The sequence below is a fragment of the Dromaius novaehollandiae genome, chromosome 9 (assembly GCF_036370855.1).
Source record: "Dromaius novaehollandiae isolate bDroNov1 chromosome 9, bDroNov1.hap1, whole genome shotgun sequence".
NCBI classification, from domain to species: Eukaryota; Metazoa; Chordata; class Aves; order Casuariiformes; family Dromaiidae; genus Dromaius; species Dromaius novaehollandiae.
The window spans coordinates 29,467,992-29,482,807 of record NC_088106.1 but is presented as its reverse complement, the minus strand read 5'-3'; the positions used below and the strand labels follow the sequence as shown (position 1 = coordinate 29,482,807).

Below are 14,816 nucleotides of genomic sequence, written 5' to 3'. Positions count from 1 at the left end.
GCACCACCTCCGACCGAGCAGCCGGGAGGGGGAAAGCAGCAGCGGATGCTTTGCGCAGGCCCAGGCACTGAAAGGAAGGACAATTCATGGGTGCAGCTTACCCGCTGTACGCATCTGGCCTGACGGAGCATCCCTCCGGGCCACCAGCCCGGCTGCATCCATTGCCGCCGTGCTAACGACCACGTCCCCAGCACGCGCAGCAGCACGGCCCCAGCAGCCCGGGCCACAGAGGCTAGAAAAAGCAGTTGTTTCCCGACACGACGTTTGGAAGCGTGTAACGGTATAGATTGCCTACCAGGAATATTTCTTGCCTTTCCTCTCCGGTTCTGGTAGGACACAACAGCTATTCACATCCTCGAGTCAGTGAGATGAGGCACTGCTCTTGCTTTCCGTAAGGCCAGCACAGTTCCTTCCTCCATCTCGCCCACCCCTAAGGCTGGGTAAGGGGAAAGAGGTACTACTACAAGGCACTGCACCAAAAACGTTGTAAAGAGTCGTCATGAGACGTTTTACAAATGCAAACTAAGAGTGCAGTATTACAGCCCGACCTCAGAAAACAACAAGCTTTCCATTTCTGCCTTGCTCATAAATAGACATTGACCAATGTTAGGAGCAGCAAGGACCCCTGAGTCCAAATGTCACCAGTCTTTCCCACTCTCACGAATGACCCAGACTGGAGAAGGCAGCTGAGCAAAGCTGGGTGCACAAAGCCATCCACCAAACCAGGCCCACCATGAGAAGGACCCACGCTCACACGCGGTGGCTAAGGCTGACCGTCAAGCCTAGAGTCATAGTCACCAAGCTACAGGTAGAACAGGAGGAGTCAGGACCCCACAACGCTTTTCTTGTACAGACCTGAGTGCACCCAGCATGCAAGTGAATGCAGAAAGAGGAAATAGTATAAGCTAACTACAGGTGAAAGCTAGATCTCGCTGACAGCGAAAGGAGTTTTTCTGTGAAGTTCAGCAGAAGCAGCATTTCAGATCCAGCAGGACTGTTGTAAGGCTACCATCACTTGCCAGGGGACAGCAAAACTGAATGACTTGTCATCATTTACCCCAGAACCCCATAACTTGCTAATATGGAAGAACGGAGGATCCCTGCAAGTTTTAAAAGTAAAGCTCACTAATGTCACTGAAGCTGACTCAGTAAGCGGGGACATCAGCTTGGTGCCAGTAATGCACCGCTGAACTCTGAGAACGTAGGGGCTGCCACACTGGTGGGGTCTCCTGGCATCACGAGGAGTCTTGGGTCTTAAGGAAGCTTCTGTCCTCCGTGCAGCAGCGCTCTGAGGGCAGGGGAGCTCTGTGCTCCTCCCGTCTCCTGAAGTCCACCCCACCTTCCCAGCTCAGGGAGGACTCGGGACTCCAGAGACCAGGAGAGACCACCCCCACAGTGCCTCTGCCACCCGTGCCAGCTCCACGGCAGCACAGGTCCAGGCGGCCACCCCACCAGGGTCCACAGGTCCTGGAGAAACCTGCAGCCGGCTCCGGCTCCACGAGGGGTAACGGGGCCCTGCGTGCAGATGGGAGAACCGGGAACGGCGTGCGCGAGGACACGCCACGCTCGGCACCAGTTAGGCTCTCCTCCTCCTCCTCACGTCTCCCCGCGGCCCCGAGGAGAACGGACGCAGATTAATTGACCTGTCTCACTCTCGCCCTCGCCGAGCGCAACCACGCAGGAGGATCGCAAACACGACCGCGGCTCAGAAGCCGTAGAGGGAGGAGCAGCTCTGCCCGGGGGCCGCAGCAGCGGAGCCCGGGACGAGCCCCCGGGACGAGCCCCCGGGACAGCAGGACGTCCCTCGCCGCCGGAGGGAAGCCAGCCGCCCGGGCTCACGGTGCTAACGCCGCCGCCGCGAGCCGGAGGGGCTGCTGGAGAACAGCGGGGAAACGCCACCCCTTAAAATACAAGCGCAAACACCCCCCCCCCGAAGCCTCTGCACACGTGTTCGCGCACACGGGCACAGAGGGGGGGAAGCCACAGTTCAGAAATAACACAAGCGCACAAACAAAAGAGCACAAGCTATTAATCTGGGTGAACCAAAGGAAATGAAATCATTATGTCTGCAGCTACAACATCCAGAAGAACAAATTTCCTGCCTGGATAATAAATGGATTCTTTTGTTTCATGTTGGCCCCGAGCATGTGACCGTCTTGGCCTATTCTTCATGCAACACATCTTGCTGTATAAATACCCAGAACGGCTTGAATTTCAGCTGCTAAAAATATATTCTTAATTATAATAATATATTACAATAATAACAACAAAAATCCAGATCTACAAGCGCTCCAGTGCCTTTCCTCTGAAACGACCTCTGAAGACTTCCCAGAGCCCAGGCAAGGAAACAAAAAGACCAAAGTCGCCAGTCGCAGCTGAAGGCTGCAGACAAAATCCTTCCCAAAAGACTCGGGAATCGCAACGACCGTCCTGGGTTAATGCGTGTAATAAACAACCCCCGCCAGATGGAGAAACAAGTGTATGCGCTGTTTTAAATATTGATGACCCAGAACTACCTCACAGGTACCTACCGGGCTTGCAAATACGTACTGGGGTCCCGAGGCAGAGCCCAGAGCCACGCAGCAGGTGAGTGACGGTCCCCAGCCCCTCACCGCGGCGCCAGGCTCCCAACCCCACCACCAGCAAACACCAGGGCTGTGCAGGTTTTCCTCCAAGCCACAAACCTTTGTTACAAGAGGCACACGAAAAAGCAGCCCCGGCGCTTTGCAGGCTTCCATGGTGCATCGGCGAGGCTTGATTTTTTTTTTTAAATCATTTTACCCAAATAAAGCAGGAATGCAAATTGTGATCCTCCCTGGCTCTGCTAGGGGATTTGCTGCCTGTAGGAATAGCTGCATGTCTCGACGGAGGCAGGCTGCTAGGAGAGCTGTCTTGAATAATTGTGTTTAACTGTTTTTCCCCCCTCCTTTTTTTTTTAATCTGCAGTTCCACAAGATCACTCCATTCAAATCACTTTGGGGTTAAGCTAAACGCTGTGCTTTTGATTCCAGCTTCTTTTCACCCATCTTCCCAGCTTTACAAAAATATTTTGGCAAACACTGAAAGAAGTTTACAAAACAAAGCATCGTTTCGAATCCAAACGTTGACGTGTCTTGTTGCAAAAAGTCTGAATTGTTTAGAGGATAAAAAGAAACCTCCTCGAACGGAAACAATCCCAAACTAGGTGGGTTGCGTTTTATTTTGTTTGGGTTTTTTTAAGGACACAGTTGAAGAGGCAGAAGTTTCGACCGAGCGCAATGCTTTACTCTAACGTTAAGGTCTCCTAGATGCGTCCCAGGAGAGCACCAACCCGCTCCGGTCTCCAAAACAGTGCCCAAACACTCACAGCTGCCTCCCCCTTTCTCAAACCCAGGACAAAATGCTCCAAACAAAACAGCGCATGACCCCCGAATACCCAGCGACTTGGTGGACGCCATCCCAGCCCGCACGCACATAAGCCACGGTGAGGTCCCCACTCGGTCAAGCCTGGAGCAAGCCCCAGGAGCCGGGTCTCCTTGCTCCCGCGCAGCCGGGCCGGGGGGGAGGGAGGAGGCCCCCCGCGCCAGGGTCCAGCAAGGCACGGCTTTCATCCCAGGGCGGGATGAAAGCACAGCTGAAACAAGATTTTTCTGGAAACTGGAATTTTGTTTCTCGTCTTTGCTCCAAAATATTAGTTTAGCAGCAAATCTCAAACGATACCAACAAAAACAACCCCAAAACGACGACACGTTGAAAGCCCAGCTATCAACCCATCACTCGATCACAGGTCTTTTGGAGTCAATGTTTTACCCTATTTCGCCGCCGCCCAGAATATCCCAGCCAAGGCAAAACCTGTTCTTTTGAAGTTCAAGTGAAAACAGAACAGAACTTTATTTTGAAAGAGAGCTTTTAAGCCTTCTTTGTACATTACACAAGCAAAAGTCCAACTTCTTCCTCCTTTGTAGGTCATCTTTAAATTGGATTATATTTTGGAAAGCACGGATAGTGTCCAAGCATAGCTGCTGCCTCATTGAGATTTCTTAATGTTGCTATTTTTTCAAGGGGGGGGGCGGGAAGAGTCAGTGGAAATTAAATATTTACCCACCCACGTACACTAATCCCAGCTAGATCCAAGGGTGGGAAGCTTATTTAAAAAAAAAATCCTTAATTACTTTACCATTTTTCAAAGGAATAATCCAGCGATTAGCGAGAACGCCTTACCTAAGCAAACACATATTTGCTAAAGAGGAATAATCTTCTTGTGAGCACACACGTAAGGCAGGGGGCCGAGGAATGAATTTTAGAAGCTCCCCTCACACGCAACTGCCACCAGACAGCCGGGGCTAAGCTGGTAGGAAGGAACCCATCGCACGACGGACGCGGTAGAAGAGGGAAAAACCACGTATTCGTCCTCATTCAACACCACCGCGGGGAGGCCAACGCGGGGGGACACCAAAGAGGGCTTGGGCACAGGCACTGCCTTGCAAAGCCCTAGTGCCACTTCATGGCACCCCAGGAACCTTCTCACGGGGACAAGGCGGCACCGTCCCCCCCGCTGCACGTGGTTTTTGCAACGTGGGACACGGCCAAGCCTGGGGAGACACAGCTGCGATGGAGACTTGCTCTGCCCGTGCAATACATCCCCCGCTGAAAGCACCGCCAACATTGCAGTTCGGTACTTTCTCTTTTTTTTATTCTGAAGCCAAATCAGATGTCTTCTCCCAAGAGGTCTGCACCGCCGCGCTCACGCCAGCAGCATCGCTCAGGCAAGGCACCAAGCGCGATACAGTAACATCCACCCCGCCCGGAGCCGAGGAATACTAACCGTGAGGCCCCGCTAAGTCAGCCCGCTTCCTTCGGAGCGCCCTTCTCCAAGGCCGGCTCGCCGACGGCCGGGGCGGGGGAGACGGGAGCCAGGCTCCGAGCGCCGCGGAAGGGCCCCGGTCGGCTCGCGGTGACACTCGAGGACGTCGCTCGCCCTCCACGACAAGATGACAAAACTTACCAGGCAGTAAGGTCATTTGTGCCAAAAAACGCCAAAATAATCAAGACCAGGGAGAGGCGCATGAGGACTTCCAAGGTTCCCCCCACGCCTGCAACGCAAACAACAGCGACTTGCTAATTTATCAAGAGCCTCCGGGTGACTCAGTAAGAGGACCGAAAGAAGTCTTCAGGACAGGTGACAGTTTGCTTATAAAACGCTCACAGCAGATCACTTGGAAAGATAAAGCTCTGCTCGCTGTGCTGAAGCGAACTATTAAAAGTGGAAAATGTTATTTCATGTAATAAAGAGCAAGACCCGAGGACCAGTCTGGGAATTCAAATTTACAGCTTGCATCAATTTCGTGTGCTGTAAAACTTCACCTAGTTTACCAGTTTCTCACCAACTGCATAAAACATGTTTTATTATTGTTGTTTTCTGACTCTTCTCCCTTAATAAAACGCTTTTCCGAGCGTGCGTGGGTATTGCATTATAAACATTTGCACTTTGATTCATTCCAGACTTAAGGGAGCTTTCAAGGTAACCCACTGGGAACGCTTAATGTGCCTCAAAGACATCACGGTTTCACCTAAACATTTCAAAACTTTAAATAAATAAATAAATTACATGCCTCACAGCAAACTACCTCCAAAACCTATTGGATTTGGGACTCAAAGGAGGAGAAGCTGGAGCGTGAGGCGCTCTCATGGATGGGAACCACCTCGCTGCTCTCCCCCCGGACCCCTGAACTTCACAGCACTGTCCAACAAGAGCGTGTAGCTGTGGCCACCACCCTTCACGGGCAACACAACAACAGGAGAAAACTCCACGAGCCGCCCCACTGTACAACGGCACCTGAAGCACACGTCTACCGAGTCCCATTCACTTCCAAACCAGCACAAAAGCACACGAGCCCTCAGCCATGCAAAGCACAACATGCTAGAGGTCACGTAGGAGCCCCTCAAGGAAGGGTCCCAGGTCCCATGACCATTGGCTTATGTAACAAAAGGAAAGGGGTAAAACTCAGAAAAACACTCATTTGGAAAACGGGAGGCCCAGCAGCAAATCCTCCTCTGTCTGTGCAGGGTAAAAGGAGGGATAATAAAAGCCAATTTTTAGAAGGATGCCGAACACAACCAGCTCACGACCCGACAGCTTCTGCCAGCCCGCACCTACGTCCTCCCTCCTGCAAGGCCACCCAGGTATAACGGCGCAGGGGAAAAACAATCTCGGCCAGAAAACAGAGCTTGGGAAAGCACTACCCAAGTGGACATGAAGGGAAGGGGAATCATTTCTTTTAATTTCTGCAGAATTAGTGCTTCTTGCCATTTTGCTGAGGTGCGCATTTAACAAAGCAAGATTATTTGGTATAACTCTTGCTCAAAATGGTTAAAGGACTTATAAGCACTTGTAGCTCTAACGTGGCATAGAACTGGTTCTTCTGAATTTTGTTATACCAGACATTACTGTTTTACAGTTTAATGTCTGGTCCCGATGACACCGTTGCTGTCACCGCGCGAGAGCACACAGCTCACCTGACAACACACCGGCGCAGAGCTGTACAAGCAAATAGCGTGCCACGTCACCGCTCCGGCTCCTCGGGTGAGACGAACGCGGACCCCGTTCCCCCAAAAATGGAGCTCCCTCAAGGCCACCCGAGCAGCGCGAAGATGCCACGGAGGCGGTGGGACTTTGGTACGGAGATCCCATCTAGCGCCTTTGGTGTCACACCCACAGTTATCAAAATGAGGCACCGTGTGCCTTATATATCAAAATAAGGTTTCCGCATGGAAACAACCCTGTGGAGCACCTGCTTCCTTCAAACCCCAGCCCGGAGAGCCGTTCGGGAGCAGCACCCGCCACCAGCGCCGCGCCGCAAGGCATCTTCATACTGCGTGGGTACTGGTGCTTACTGGTCCAGGTGCCGTCCCTGGTGGCCTTCCCAGAGGGTCCCCACTTCCATCCGCCTGTCCCACGTCCCATGAGGCTCTCCAAGGGGAGACCACCTCCTGGATACACTTAAACTATCACTTTCTTTACTGCAATAGGCAACGCCATGGCTGCGAACCATCTCCTGGCGCTGGCCCTACGAGGGTGGTCCTGGCTTTCCACACACGGTTCCTTCGAAGCTGAGCAGCTATGGCAAAACCCAGGAGGGAGGAGACAGCCCACTCCTGGATACAGCAGAAGACCGCGCCGACCAAGCAGCATCAACCAGCGTGGCGAGAGCGAGCTCGCCGCGCTCCTCTGCCGAAAGCCCGAGAAGCTCAGGCGACTTGGAGCCGCGCTCACGGCAGCGGGCACGCCAAGCCCGCCCAGCGCGCCGAGTGCAAGCTGCGCCAGGCAGCAGGAGCGAAAAGGTCTTCAACTACTTGAAAACATCGTACTAAATACTTTTGGCAATACACCGAGCTATTTCTGTAAGCTTGAAAAGCTAAATTTTATTCGTTTCAAACACATTTGTTTCAAATTAAAAGCACAGCTGACGCCTCACGGAGCACTCTGAAAATATCCCATTCCAGCCCTGCTCATATGCCATATTTCTATCACATCCTCCACTGCATCTGATTACTCCGAACATTTATAAAATTAAAGTCCTGGCTTCAAAGTTGTCTGATCTCCTCTGGCTCCGAGAGGAACTGCCAGGGGTTAGACAACAAAGCGAAGCGGATTTAGGCAACCTCATGGATTTAGGAGGCCAGCTCTTGATCTGAAGCAAGCAGGATGCTCAGAAGCCCAAGTTCCCATCGGCTTTCCCTAGGACACAAGAGCTGAAATGGCTTTTCAAGATTTAAAAGAGGGGGGGGAAAAAAAAAAAAAAAAAAAAGGCAGGGCACCTCAAATGCCCACTGCAATAACTCCCAACCATCAGAGCAACGTGCCGAGCAGGAGCTGGGCGCGAGACTTGGCTGTGCACGTCCCAAAGCCCCAGACACCCATCCGCCTCCTGGGACCACGTACAGGGAGGATTTGCCAAGCGCCCACCTCCCGTCGGCTCCCCTGGAGGGCTCAGCCTCTCACCTGGCCCACGATTTGGTTTTTTTTTTGAGGAAGATGAGTGTGAAAACAGACCCCCAGTCCCTAAGGAGGTAGGAAAATCCACAGAACTGGCACTTTCGAGGAGACGCTGCTGTCCATCTTGCTCCGCAGCTTTTTAGAAAAATAGTAACGCAGATGTCGGTTCTAACAATAAGCTCAACATAAGGCCAGCTCCCAAATACCTACTAGGGCCATCCCGTCCCCCACACATCCGCCTTCCCCCTTGGCGGCTGCCCCGTGGGAGCCAGCCCGGGCCGCGGCACCGAGCACCCGGCCCCTGCCTCGCTCCGGCTCCCCGGCCCAGTGCTTCCTTTGCAACTTTTCCGCTGGGTTCCTTATTTTCCAGGGGAAAGATATAATTCACACCCGTTCAGCTCTTCCACAGTGATTTAATGTCTTTTGAGCAAAAAGCAATTATCCTCGTATCAACAGGACCCCAGTGAGGATGATAATGAGTCAGTTCAGACCCCGCGGCTAAGCATTTCGAGAAAGTGGTTTAAGCAAGTGCAGGCCTCCAGTAATCAAAGGCCTGTCCCCTGCATCCGATTGTGCAAAAAGTAAGGGAAAAAAAGCTCCATAAAACTCCAATCATCCCCGTTCCCTTCTCCAGCCTTCCCCCCAGCCGCAGGTCTCTCCTGCCTCGTCGCCTGGAGGCATCTCAGACGCTTCGCCGCCCATGTGGCGTTGGCTGCCCCAAGGCAGGGAGCCGGCGTCGGGGTTCAAATAGCCAAAAACGCGGTGCCGGTGTCCGAGGCGTCGGAGGGCAGAGCAGGCCTTTGAGGACCGTGCACCGGGGAGCAAACACCAGCGCAACACTCACCAGAATTTAATAAATAAAATAGCGACACGGCCCCCATCTCCAGTGAGGGAAAGCGTCCTAAAAGCGAGAAGTTCTGCTGCCTCTTACCCGTTCCCAGCAACCGATTCTACTTGCTGCTTAATAAACTACAGCTTAATCAGCTCCGAACGCTGGCAGTACTGCCGGGATGCCTCCCCCGACACGCGCATACCTGAGGCCCTACTAATCCCTGATTGCTTGGAGTAGCTATTTCCAAATCAAAAAAATAATCATAATAAATTTAGTACTGTATTTCCCCCCCCCCCGCAAAGTCCTTCAAAGGAAGCCACCTGCTCGCTAAGGGACGCAACTGGGAAAGAAAACAGGCAGATTATAATTGTCACCCGAAACCATTCCCGAGGCCGGGATGGCGCGGGAGAGGGGGTCCCGGCTGCCGGGAGGTCCCCGGCCGCTCTCCCTTCTCCTTCCCCGCGCCCTGCCAGCCCCTTCCTCCGGCTTCAGCTCCAAGCAGCGACACCAAATCAAAGCCGTCGCCCCGACCGCGGCTCGAGCCCGAGACCTCTCCCCTTTGAACTCTTTCCGCTGTGATTTCTCACGGCGGGGTTCCCAGCGGGAGCTTTATTGAAGGCGGGCGAAAGCACGTATATTTTAATAATAATTAGGTCGCCCTGGGTTGTGGGTTTCGCAGGCAAAACTATAATTATTTAGAAACAATCAAGTTGAAAATGCCAAGGAGTCTTAATGGAGCTGAGCTAATTAACCAATTTCGACTGAATAACTGATTAGGGGAAAAAAAGAAAAAAAACAAATCAATGATCATAGACAAAACATTTTCTTTTAACAGGTTGTTTTCTTGCAGCAGTTCTCAATTGCACAAAAGGAGACCAACGATCCCCGCTAATCAAATATTATTGTAATTAAATATTCAATAGAAAAGCTCTTCAATTATTCAAAAGAAGGATAACACTTGTTTATAATTGGGGTTGTTCGGGGGGGTTAATAGTTTGGGAGAGTTTTTTTTCTTCCTTGCGAGGGTCCAGCGCCCCGCTGCTGAACTTTACACCGCGCGCACGGATTCGGCCTCCGGACTCTGGGTTTGGTGCACGTGCATAACGCAACGGGACTTGGTCTTCAAGACCTCCCGGAGGACAGCCCGCCCGGAGATGCTTTCGGAGGGTACGGAGCACCTTCCTTACCGGGCTCCAAGTCCGCAGGGCGACGGTGCCCTCCAGCCCTCCTGGAGACCCGGGCTCCAGGGAGATGGGAGCCTCCCAGCCCTCCAGGGAGAAAGCGGACCGTACGGTCCACGTGCGTGCGGCGCTGCTGTCATTAGACCGAGAATTTAGAAGCAGGACTAACGGCCAGGCTCCAGATTTCACGCTATTTTCCAAGGGGAGCATTATCCCCCCAGCAATAAACCAGGAGGAAAAGCAGAGCCCGGCGTGCCATTGTACCTCCCTAAGCAGCATTACCATCGGAAATCACAAATTAGCTTTTCAGCAAAGGATACGGGGGTATTTAGATTAGCTCTGGAGAAACTACAGAGCCTTTCAGCCCATTTATCAAAGCTCCGGGAGTTCCAGCTTCCACGGCAAGGCAACAATAATAAATACGGAGCGGAGAAAGTTAATCTCTGCCCGATGCACTCCAATAATTCAAAAGTTAAGAGAAATAAATAAATAAAACGGGGACCCCTTAGCGCTGGCAAACACCCGGCCAATTCGTCTTGCCATTTCCCATTACGAGACTTTTCGGAAAATGGATGGTGCAAAAAATAAGATAAATAAATAAAACATAATCGGCTCTGGCTGGGTGCTCCCACATTTACCGTGCTCTCCAAACGCCCGAATCCCCGCGGCGCCGGTCACCCGCAGCAGCTCATCACGCCGGCTTCGGCTCCGAATCGGGCAGCCCCCAGCAACGACGGACGCGATGTGAACTCCAGATCTCTAACATCGCACCCGAGACCACGCCGGTCCAAACTGCTGCCCAGCAAATATCCGAGCTTAACATTCGCCTTGCGCAAGTAGTCGAGCGTGCAAAGTTTGAGAGCTCGACTGTTTGCAGAAAGCGAACAAGGTCAAATGGAAACGTGCTTGCACATGCTAATGAATATTTGGGGAAAACACCTCCCCCCATAGCGATTTACTCGGGCTCACTACGCCGGGGACCGAGCACTCACCCCGCCGGCGCGTTCAGCGGGAACGGAGCGTCGCGGCACCCTCCTGACCACGCTGCCCAAGCTGGAGGCTCCCGCGCCAAGTCAGACGCGACGAGGGCAGCGGCTAGGCACCACCCTTCCAAACCGGGCTGCGATAAGCTAGTTAGCTGCCCCGGGGGAGGCAAGACACGTCCATGAGCTGGTGGGATTTTGGACGGAAGAGCACGCAGCTCGCGCTGTACCGCAGCGGGAGCGCTCAGCTCAGCCTTGCTCCGAGCAGCTCTCCACCGCACCGGGGACCAGCCGAGGTGCCTGCAGCCCGAGGGGCAGGCCTCCCTTGCCACAAACCCCCAACGTTTCGTAGCGCGCGCAGCCCTTTGCTGGACGTGTTCGGCACTGTGGCCCGGACCCAGAGCCGCGCGGGCCGCAAGGTCCTTTAATTAAGGCCAAACCGAAACGGAGAGCTTCGCCTGGGGGGAGCTCACCAACGCGCGACCCAGGGGCAGCTGGAGCCAGCCGGGAGCTGGCGTGGCGGCGTGCCCGTGCCACCACGCAAGGCGGCCCAGGGCCGGCGTTAGCCCGTGGGCACGCTCCCGCGCCGCTCACGGCCACGAGTCACCGCACGCAGATTCGGGGCTCTTGCAGGGACAGCTGTGCCGAGGCCACCGCTGCCAGGAGTGGAGCCTCCTCCTCCAGGAGCAGCCAAAATCCTCCTGTGCAGCATTTAGCAAGCGGGCGCCGCGCGAGTCACCAAGGTCACCCACAGCCCGGGCAGAGCCTCGAGCACCCCTAACACCACGGCCGGTGGGGACGCGGCTGCACGGGCCTTCGGGCCAGCGCCGCAGGTGAAGCTGGGGAGCCACCATCGAAGGAGAGCTGCAGCGAGAGCATAAACCAAAACCCACAACCCCAGAGGTGAGAGTTGGGTAGGACAGACAGGGATCCCAGGAATTAGTCCAGAAATTAGTGGCTGGGCCGTTACAGAAAGCCAGGAGCTCTGCGCTCTCTCTTGAGAGGAAAACCAACTTCTCACCAGCTTCTCCTTGGCCACGGCTCTGCTCCAGGCGAAGCGGCCGGGCTGAAGGCGAACACCCGCACGGCAGTGGGAAGGGCGGCTCGGGCACCGATCGAGCAGCAGAGGAAGACCAAAGCATGGGAGTACCAGACGCGCGCATCCTAAGCCAAAGAGGACGAGAGGGGACGCAGGCACCCAAGGTCAAACAGCACATCAAACGCAGCTGCAGGAATAAAACCCGGGGACATCTCCCGAACCAAACCTGGGTGCCGGGGCAGGAGGAAGGACCTGAGGGACCCCAGTGGGTGCCGCTGGGAGGGTGTGAGGCTCTCCCCGAGGCCTCCCTGCTCCGGGGCAGCCCTGGGGGGAGGCAAGAAGGTGCCTTCTGGCTGGGGAAGCAGTGGGTACCAGGCCCAGCCACAAAAAGCTGCACGGAGGGGCTGGCACGTGGCCACCGCCAAGACCCGCGCCCCAGCGAGGGAAGTCCTGAGAGGGCACGCGATGCCTGCGCGGCCTCAGGGCAACACAGGAGAGGGAGGGAAACCTTCAGTTTTAACAAAACAGATGCAAGGGAGGAAGGCAGCAGAGATGTAAGCAGGCACACGGGGGACGTAGCGGACAGCATCTGCAGAGGAGCGGCACGGAAACGGTTGGCCCTGAGGCGCCTCGGACCTGCCGCCGCTCGGGAAGCTCCTCCAGCTACAGGGTGAAAACGTGCAAGAGCAGCCCACCGCGACCCGCAACCACGTCCGCTTCGGCTCCCACGAGAGCGCGCGCGTTCTCCCGAGCCACCACCGAGCGTGGGAGAAAGCGTTCGCTCCCGGCACCTTTTTACGCCTTTTCGCCTCCATGAGCCGCACAAGTGCGACCATCGACGGGGTCAGCGAAACCACAGAGTGGGACGAAAACCAAGCAGGGAAACCTCGGGTGCGTCACTCGGCGCTGCCGGCACGCCGGGAGCCACCAGCACCTTACGCAGGCTGTGCAGAAGCGTTCACAGCGCAGCGGGCGCTTTTCGGTCCCGGAGTAACACAGAGTTTCAGGCGTGCCGGAGCGAGAGGAGCGGCGCGCGCCCCGAGCCCTGCGTGCACGCTGCTGCTGCGCGACGCGCAGGGCTGAGCTCAGTTCACACGGCAGCCTGGAAAGCAGCATTCGTTCAGCGTGCGGCGGAGGAGACAACATGCTCTTTGCACAACCTTCCCCGACCATCTCCCCCCCCTTAAAAAAATCCCTCTTTTTGCCTCGCTTGCTTATCTGGGACGCACGGTCCGGGGATGGAGAGGGCCCTTCTCCGGCACGCGGCAGCTCCCGCGCCAAGGGCTGACCCCGAGGCAAGACTACGGGGAAGCAGCTCCAGGCCGCTTGAGGAAGCCCGTGCTCCCGCTTTTCATCTCGCAAATTAAACTCCTGCACCGGGAGAACGCATAGGACTGAAAGGAGCGCCACGGAGAGGTGTTTTATGCAGAGGACCGCGCCGGCAGACCCTCGCCTTGGCTCCGGTCGGCTGTGACTGCCCCGCTCCGCGGCGGGAGCTCCCCGCGCCAGGCTCTCCTCCGCAGCCCGGCTCTCCCCGGGATGTCACCGCGCCGTCCAAGCCGTCTCCCCGGCGCAGCACACCCGGTGACGCTCCTCCCCAGCGGGCTCCGCTCCGCAAGTCCCGCGGCCGCCGCCGCGCTGTGCCGTGGCAGCGCTTCCCCGGCGGAGCGGAGCGGAGCGCAGCGGCGCCGCGGCTCGGGGCCCGCCCGCCCCGGGGGCGCCTCGGGGGGCGGCCGGGAAGGGGCCGGCGGCCCGAGCAAACGGCGCGGAGCCCCCGGGGCGCTGCCCCCTTCTCCGCCCGGCGCGTCCCGCGGGGGGCCGCGGCCTCGCCACGGCGCCGGGCCCCGGGCAGCCCCCGCCGGCGCGGCGAGGAGGGCGCGCGGCTGCCCCGGCGGACGCGCTACCGGGGCCGCTCCGCTCCGCTCGCGGCGGCCCGCGCAGGTGCGGCGGCAGCGCCCGGCGCCCACGCGCTACCGCGGCCGCGACGAGGGGGCTCCGCCGCGGCGCCCGACGGCTCCCTGCCGCCGCGCAGCCCCGCGCCACCGCCGCGCTTTCCCCCCGCTTTCGGCCCAAACCGGACCCCCCGCCCCGCCGCCGGCCCCGCGTTACCTTCCAGGGCGGCCGCGGCGGCGGCCAGGCACAGCAGCAGCAGCAGCAGCAGCCCCGGGTGCGCAGCCATCGCCGCGCCGCGCCGCGCCGCCTCCGCCGCCTCGGCCCGCCCGGGCCCCGCGCGCCGCTCCGCAGGCGTCAGCCGCTGCCGGCGGGCGGCCGTGCGCGGGCATGGGGGGGCGCCCGGCGGCCGCGGGAGGGAGCCGCGCCGCGGGACGGCGCCACGGGCCGGGACGGGGCCGCGCCGCGCCGCCCCGGTCACATCGCCGCCGCGAGTGGGGCGCGCGGCCACGCCGCCCGCGGCCCCCGCCGCCGCGCCCCGCCCCCGCGCCGCCGCCGCCAATCCGCGCGCCGCGCCGCGCCCGGCCACGCCCCCCGCGCCGCCCGGCCCCGCCCCGCCCCGCGCCGGCCCCGCCCCCGCGCCGCCCCGCCCCCGCGCCGCCGTGCGCGGGGCCACGGCGCCCCCCAGCGGCCGCCGCCGCCCCCCGACGGGGCGGCCGCGCTCCGCACCGCCCCGCAGCGCCCCGCGGGCGCGTGTTTCCAGCCAGCAGCGCCCCGGGAGGGGGGGGTTGGGGGCATCGCCGCTATTTGAAGTGGTGCCCGGGGCGGGGGGCGGTCACGAAGGGGCAGCGCGTGGGAATGGGGGTGTTCCCGTCCCGGCAGAGCGACCCACCGGCCGCCGCGCCCCATGGCCAGG

General features: G+C 57.7%; 1 protein-coding gene across 2 annotated transcripts in view; it reads right to left on the bottom strand.

Annotated features, from left to right (window-relative positions):
• The window catches only part of EPHB1 (EPH receptor B1), a 119,963-nt gene extending 105,540 nt beyond the window's left edge, over positions 1-14,423 (bottom strand). For both annotated transcript variants that reach the window (XM_064517076.1, XM_064517077.1), the window contains exon 1: positions 14,120-14,423. In XM_064517076.1, the coding sequence (XP_064373146.1) occupies positions 14,120-14,189 (70 nt within the window). In that variant the 5' untranslated portion in view covers positions 14,190-14,423. The remainder of the gene's footprint in view (positions 1-14,119) is intronic.
• Between the last annotated feature and the right edge of the window lie 393 nt (positions 14,424-14,816).